Here is a 7,524-nt window from a genome sequence, read left to right as displayed (position 1 = left end):
TTAGTATTGTGGTCTAGAGAACCCAAAATGTGAGGTCCACATATGTGGACGCCAGGTCCTAGGAGGTTAAGAGAGGTGAGAATGATGTTTCTGATGTGAGAACTGCATCAAAGCGATTAAGAAAAAGTGTAACTAAGGAAACCTTTGAAGAGATTCTGTGCAACATCCTTAAGTAACTCTCAGCTAAGGAGAAGTTCAACCTTAAGTGTCAAACTTAGCTTAAAAACTTAAAAACGCCCCAGATCTCTGTTCCCCAGCATAAAACCTGCACATGAGTAATTTAAGTGGTGGCCAATCAGCTGAAGGTGTCAAAGATTGTGTTTACACCTGCCTAAGATCTGAGCACAATGCGAGCCAGATAATTCAGGAAGTGAAGGTTGTGACATTGTAGCAGAAGTGTAAGAGTCATATCCCCGTTCTCAGCACAGATGTGCAGACCTTAAGTTCACACATAAGTTTTTCACGTTCTGTTCCAATTGATTTTGCACATTATTGGATCACATATATGAGGACCTCCACTGGAGAATAGAGAGGTGTGTGTGTCTCCTCCTGTCTGTGACAGTGTGTGTGGTGTGTTTCAGGTGAGTGCATCCCGGTCAGACATTGAGGAGGCAGAGGAGAACACAGGGCAGAGCCAAGAGGAGCAGACTGAGGAGGGACTCTTCCACATGGTAACAAGCTGTTTCCTCTGGAGTAGGGATGGGTATCGTTAATGTTTTAACGGTGCTACTAATTTTCCCAGTACTGCTTATCAATCTGGTGCTTTAACGGTTCTCTTATTGGTACTTTTTGCTATTTTGTAAAAGAAAAAAACAAAACTAATTTAAACTGTTAACTAACTCTAAACTAATATTTTCCTCATATGTACTCAACTAACATTCTAGAGTAGCAACCTTCAACAGCATTGTTTTGAACAAATCACTATTATAGACTGATATTGTAATTATGGATATGTAAAACAAATGTAATACACAATGATTTACTGAAGGACTTTTTCTTTGACAGTATTTTTACTGTGCAGAGAGGTCTGTCTTCTGAGTCAGGAACAGTCAAAATGCATCATAGACAAAGTCTTAATCAGAAACAGTTAGTGAGATAAAATGCACAAGAGAGAACTTTTATCTCGTAATAATAAATAATAAATTTTCTATTATTTTCTTAATTTCTCCAGTACCAAGAGCAGAACCAATAACGTTGGAGCTTATCAATACTATGGTCTTTAAAAATGTAGCCCGTTTAATACCGGGGTTCAGTACCCATCCACACCCTGAAGGGTCTTAGTTTGAAATGTTCAGTGATTGTACTTTGAAACAGCAACCAATGATATTCAGATTCAGGTTTATCACAGAGAAAAGAAATATTCTGGCATCCAGCATCTAAAGCATCAGCTATTTACACCACAGGAAAGCATCAAGTAGATCTAACAGAATAAAATATGTGGTAATAAATAAACAAAATAACTACAACATTTCTGGAGAAAATGTAAATGTGCTCATTGCTGAAAATTTGCAGTTAAAAAGAATTTGTTTCTAACATGAAGCTGAACTGAAAATATAAAATATAAAAAAATATAGACGGGGAATAAGTTGTAACAGTATTTGAGTGAGTGAGATCAGTTGAAGTGTTTGTGGTAAAAGGAGCTGGAATCATTAGAGAATCTATAATAATATAATAATAATATTATAACAAATTGTATTTCAATAAATAACGTAGCATGAATGCAGCATGTTCAAGCATAAACCAAAATAAACGAAATGTGCATAAACCTTCAAGAGAGTAAATAATCTGAATATATCACGATAGATGAGAGAAACTCAGGCTGTGAACAGGATGTGAAAAGGCTGCTGTATTTGTGTTACTGTTAGTGAGTTCGTTCAGTTTCCTTCACACTGCTTCTGTGTGTGTGTCTCAGGACGAGGACGTGGCAGCAGATCAACCCTCCAGGACTGTGATGGCTCATCCAGTGGCTGAGAGGCTGGACGTCCTCATGGCTGTGATGATAGCGTACATCAAGGACGTCTGCCATGTCAGCGGTACATGAATGACAGATTTTTGCACATTTCTCAACATGAGACTGAGCAGTAAAACTTGTGCTTGGATGTGTTTGTGTCATTGAGAGGAGAATGTATTTGGCTGTAAAGTGTTTGATGGTCTTCACTGCCTTGTCTTCCTCTCTTAGGCTCTTTTCATGTGGACCAGACTAAGGAACTGTACAGAGATTTGTTGAGTGTGTTTGACAAACTCATACTGCCGACACATGCGTCCTGCCACGTCCAGTACACACTGTTTTACCTCTGCAGCTTCAGACTGGTCAGTAACACTGTGTCTGTGTAATGACAGGAAACAGCAGCATGTGACTTCAAGCCCTCAATCTTGTCTTCAGCTTCAGCTGTGTGTGTGTGTGTGTGTGTGTGTGTGTGTGTGTGTGTGTGTGTGTGTATTCTGGATCATTTTTAATGTGGACAATATCAAACTCACAGGGAATCGTCACCAGCTCAGAACTTGACATTCAGTATCAAACAGATATTTGACACTGAATGTAAATGTATATACTTGTGTTTGTCTCAGATCTCAGACTACTTCTTAACAAAGTAAATGTCTATAGAAATTAAAAAAAAATACAATGAAAAAGAACCATGAACAGGCAGGGAGTAGTCTATTCTCTATGAGAATATTATTGTTCTGTGAAAATGAAATCAGACCTATAGGGCGTTACATAGTTAATCCATTCTTTCCAGTATGTGATACATTGTTCCAATTTATGCTTGACAAAGTTTCTCCATTTCTCCATTTTAAAAATGTCCATTGTAATTCCATTCACACATTTAGAGTTGGTCTCTCCTGTGAAAACCATTTCCTGATAAGATTCTTTTTACCAGTCACCAACAAGTGAGCCGACAAATTATTTGCAGTAGAATTTTGGTTAAAAGTTGTAAAAAAAAAAAAAAAAAAAAAAAAAAAAAACATAAAAATGTAAAAAAAAAAATCCTGTAGGGCCTTGTATCTTTATCCAGTAGTCCCTGATGACAGGGCAGTCCCAGGTGTGTTTTGAGATCGAATGTGTGTGAAGATTTTTCCAGCTCTTTTGGCTCATTGTTTGGTTTAGTGGTGAACTGGTCAGCCTGGTCTCCAGCAGCAGCAGCAGCTGTGTTAAGTCATAAACACAATATAAAAAGATGATGAATATTGGACATCCAGTCAACAGGTGGACACACACACACACACACACACACACACACACACACACACACACACACATCCAGATGAATGATAATGTTGCTCTGTGTTTGTAGGAAGCAGAAACAGGCATGATCTTTAGTTTCATGACAGTGTGCCCTTTTTTTTCTACAGCCAGTCACATGATGCCATTTAAAACTCACACAAAGCATTAACAGTTATCTTTCTAAAATTTCAAATCCAAATTGTTCTAGAGCCATGCAATACAAAAATACCAAATGTGTCTCCAAGTACTCAGAAACTGGACTGTGTGTTTCATTCACACAAGTAGAAAGCGTCTAATTCTAAATCACCTCTGCTGCTTTTCCTGTGCATTTAAGAAAGCAGATGATTTTTAGTTCTTTCACCTCCTGTGATGTTCTGTATTTCCTTCCTGTTAGATGAAACATTTTTGAATTCCTTTGTATCTCTTGTTGTCTGTCCTCAGGCCCTGGCAGAGGCCTTCCTGGATCACCTGTGGAAGATCCTGCAGAACCCCTCTCAGCCCGCTGTCCTCCGCCAGGCTGCTGCTGGATACCTGGGAAGCTTCCTGGCCCGAGCCAAGTTCATCCCTGTGCTGTGAGTTCACCCGTAGTTTCTGCACAAAGCCAGCTGAACCACGTCTGTCTAGTCCAAATGTCCATGAGCTGTTGTACCACTCACCCACTCCCCCCAACCTACAGCACTGTGCGGGCATGTCTGGACCTGCTGCTCTCCTGGATCCATCGCTACATTGACAGTCAGGACAGCAGCGGCAGACAGGCCTGCTGTGACATCAGCTTGCATGGGCCCTTCTACTCAGCCTGCCAGGCCGTCTTCTACACTCTCATCTTCAGGCACAGAGTCATGCTGGAGGGCAACATGAAGAAAGGTACAACACACACCTCTGAACTGTTCATCCATACCATTTCATGCCAACAACCCAACATGACAAACATCAAATAACAACATCATCTCATTTATTTTTGTAACAACTGTGGTAACAGCAGCTGTGTGTGTTTGTGTTTGTGTTTGTGTGCGTGCGTGTGTATGTGTGTGTGTCAGGTCTGGAGTACCTGCAGAGTCTGAACCTGGAGCGGGTGGTGATGTGTCAGCTGAACCCTCTCAAAGTCTGCCTGCCATCCGTCACCAACATGTTTGCTGCCATCACCAGGTACACACACCCTGACACTGCTCTAACTGCTCTTTAAGTATCAAAGTAAAGGTCTAATGTCCCAGTGACTTTTTCCTCTGAGCGCTACTTTGACTAAATCAAAGGGGCTGAGAGCTGCTCGTATCACTGGTTACATTTATTCACTTCGTATCAAATCACTCAAACTGAACGACATATTTCCTGTTTGTTGAAAATGTTAGTTTATATCTGTTCTGTTATCAGAAGAGACCCCTGCTCTATGACATATTAAACTGTTAATAGTGATACATTAATGCTTCAACCACAGTTTGCTGTTGTAGCTGGTACTTTATATACAGTTTGCTAGTGTACTCCAGTGGTTGGTAGACTTTTCTCTGCTCTAGAGAGAGAGAGAGAGAGAGAGAGAGAGAGAGAGAGAGAGAGAGAGAGAGAGAGAGAGAGAGAGAGAGAGAGAGAGAGAGAATGTTTTTATATACAGTTAAGCTTTAAATGTAGTGGAGTAGTAGTAACAAATGGAAATACTAAAAGTAAAATGGTATTTCAGAACACTCTCCATAAAACACAAAACAGAGGCCTCAGTTTTTTTTACATTAGATGTTATTTTCCCCATCAAGACTAATTTTACCCTGACACTAACGGAACTCGTTACTGCCTTGTATAACCCTGGTAGTTACAACATGAACTCTCCTGCAAACACGTGTCACGACAAATATATGACACACTCGCTGAGCTGTTGAACTTAGACCAGTGGTTGATAGAGGCCAGTGTTGAGTCATCAGATAAAATATGGTGTGAAGTAAATGACAGCTCAGGTGCTGCAGGTGCTTTCCCTCCTCATCATCCACAGCAGCAGGTGTGTTTGTGTTGCAGGAAGTATCAGGTGGTGTTCTGCTACACCATCATAGAGAGGAACAACCGCCACGTGCTGCCGGTGGTCCGCAGTTCAGCAGGAGGAGACTGTGTGACCACCAACACCAACCCTCTGGACAGCTTCTTCCCCTTTGACCCCTACCTGCTCAAGAGGTCAGTGTGGCTCTCATTATTCTTTGTAGTGACTCCATCATCATTTTCAAAACTCCGATTGCTGCTTGTCAGATGATATCAGTGTGTCGTGCTGCCTACACATGCTGCACGGCTTTGATAAACTTTTCACTTTAAACAGTATAAAACTGTAGGAATCGCTCACACTGATTTATTGATCAGTGTGTTCCTGCTTTGAAGTGGCAGTCTGGATGTTTTCATTTAGATAAATGTCTGTTAAGTCGCTATGTTTCACTGTAGGAGGTAACACAATGAAAGTGTGGCAGTATTTACATATTTGCAGTATTATGCAGTGAATGTCTGTGGCAACCTTCCCAGACAAACTGCTTTATTGAGTTGCTGCTAATGCAAACCAATTCTCAGCCAGGTAACCAGCCCTGCTGCTCACACTCAGGCCCTGTGCAGCATCAAATCAGGACACGGTTGTTCACAGAATGACGGACGGGTCAATTATTGCCTGACGTCTTCGTTAAAATGACAACAGGTTGTTTTGCTGCCTCCAGAATCCTGGGACCTGACGTATTAAACCACATTTGCTGTTACCACCAGAAACTACAGGTGTCACCAAATCAACCAGGACTGAAATCTTTCCAGACTGACACTTTAAACACAGTAAACATACATTTTCTTTTATTCAAGTTCTACTTACGGGTATTTAAAGTCATACAGAATGTAATAAATCACTGATACAGTTAAACAAAGACAGTGTGTCCCCTCTATAGTGTTACTGCACCATATTTTGAGTTGATTTCCTAACCCTAACCCTCACACAAGCAAAGAAATAGAAATGAAATAAATAATACAATAAATGGAAAAAAAACAGAGATTAATAAAATAAATAATAAGTTAATGAGTTATACATAGATAAAATAATTAAATAAAAATATATAATATGGGGTTAGTTTTACAAAACTGCAGTGTCAGTAGTGTTCATAAGTTTAAAAAAGTTGTCATATACAGTGGCTTGCAAAAGTATTCATACCCCTTGAACTTTTCCATATTTTGTCACGTTACAACCACAAATGTAAATGTATTTTATTGGGATTTTATGTGATAGACCAACACAAAGTGGTGCATAATTGTGAAGTGGAAGGAAAATGATACATGGTTTTCAAATGTCTTTACAAATAAAAAACTGAAAAGTGTGGCTTGCAAAAATATTCAGCCCCCTTTACTCTGATACCCCTAAAATAAAATCCAGTGCAACCTATTGCCTTCAGAAGTCACCTAATTAGTAAATCGAGTCGACCTGTGTGTAATCTAATCTCAGTATAAATACAGCTGTTCTGTGAAGGCCTCGGAAGTTTGTTAGAGAACATTAGTGAACAAACAGCAACATGAAGCCCAAGGAACACAACACAACACACCACACAACACCAGACAGGTCAGGGATAATGTTGTGGAGAAGTTTAAAGCAGGGTTAGGTTATAAAAAAATATTCCAAGCTTTGAACATCTCACAGAGCAATGTTCAATCCATCATCCCAAAATGGAAAGAGTATGGCACAACTGCAAACCTACCCAGACATGGCCGTCCACCTAAAGTGACAAGCCGGGCAAGGAGAGCATTGATTAGAGAAGCAGCCAAGAGGCCCACGGTAACTCTGGAGGAGCTGCAGAGATCCACAGCTCAGGTGGGAGAATCTGTCCACAGGACAACCAATTAGTCGTGCACTCCACAAATCGGGCCTTTATGGAAGAGTGGCAAGAAGAAAGCCATTGTTGAAACAAAGCCATAAGAAGTCCCATTTGCAGTTTGCCACAAGCCATGTGGGGGGGACAGCAAACATGTGGAGCAAGGTGCTCTGGTCAGATGAGACCAAAGTTGAAGTTTTTGGCCTAAATGCAAAACGCTATGTGTGGCGGAAAACTATCACTGCACATCACCCTGAAGACACCATCCCCACCGTGAAACATGGTGGCAGCATCATGCTGTGGAGATGCTTTTCTTCAGCAGGGACAGGGAAGCTGGTCAGAGTTGATGGGAAGATGGATGGAGCCAAATACAGGGCAATCTTGGAAGAAAACCTGTTAGAGTCTGCAAAAGACTTGAGACTGGGGCGGAGGTTCACCTTCCAGCAGGAAACGACCCTAAACATACAGCCAGAGCTACAGTGGAATGGTTTACATCAAAGC

At 40.8% G+C, this 7,524-nt stretch overlaps 1 protein-coding gene across 1 annotated transcript in view; it reads left to right on the top strand.

Moving 5' to 3' along the window:
- rrn3 (RRN3 homolog, RNA polymerase I transcription factor) overlaps positions 1 to 7,524 on the top strand; it is a 15,859-nt gene that overhangs the window by 6,443 nt on the left and 1,892 nt on the right. Inside the window, exons 9-15 of the mRNA XM_023422863.2 lie at positions 582 to 671; positions 1,913 to 2,033; positions 2,180 to 2,310; positions 3,665 to 3,795; positions 3,900 to 4,087; positions 4,261 to 4,369; positions 5,219 to 5,371. Coding sequence (XP_023278631.1) covers positions 582 to 671; positions 1,913 to 2,033; positions 2,180 to 2,310; positions 3,665 to 3,795; positions 3,900 to 4,087; positions 4,261 to 4,369; positions 5,219 to 5,371 — 923 coding nt within the window. The remainder of the gene's footprint in view (positions 1 to 581; positions 672 to 1,912; positions 2,034 to 2,179; positions 2,311 to 3,664; positions 3,796 to 3,899; positions 4,088 to 4,260; positions 4,370 to 5,218; positions 5,372 to 7,524) is intronic.

Source organism: Seriola lalandi, unplaced genomic scaffold (assembly GCF_002814215.2).
Source record: "Seriola lalandi dorsalis isolate HSWRI2012SDOR001 ecotype SW California unplaced genomic scaffold, Sedor1 jcf7180002054686, whole genome shotgun sequence".
Lineage (NCBI taxonomy): Eukaryota > Metazoa > Chordata > Actinopteri > Carangiformes > Carangidae > Seriola > Seriola lalandi.
This window is presented reverse-complemented; position numbering and strand designations above follow the sequence as displayed.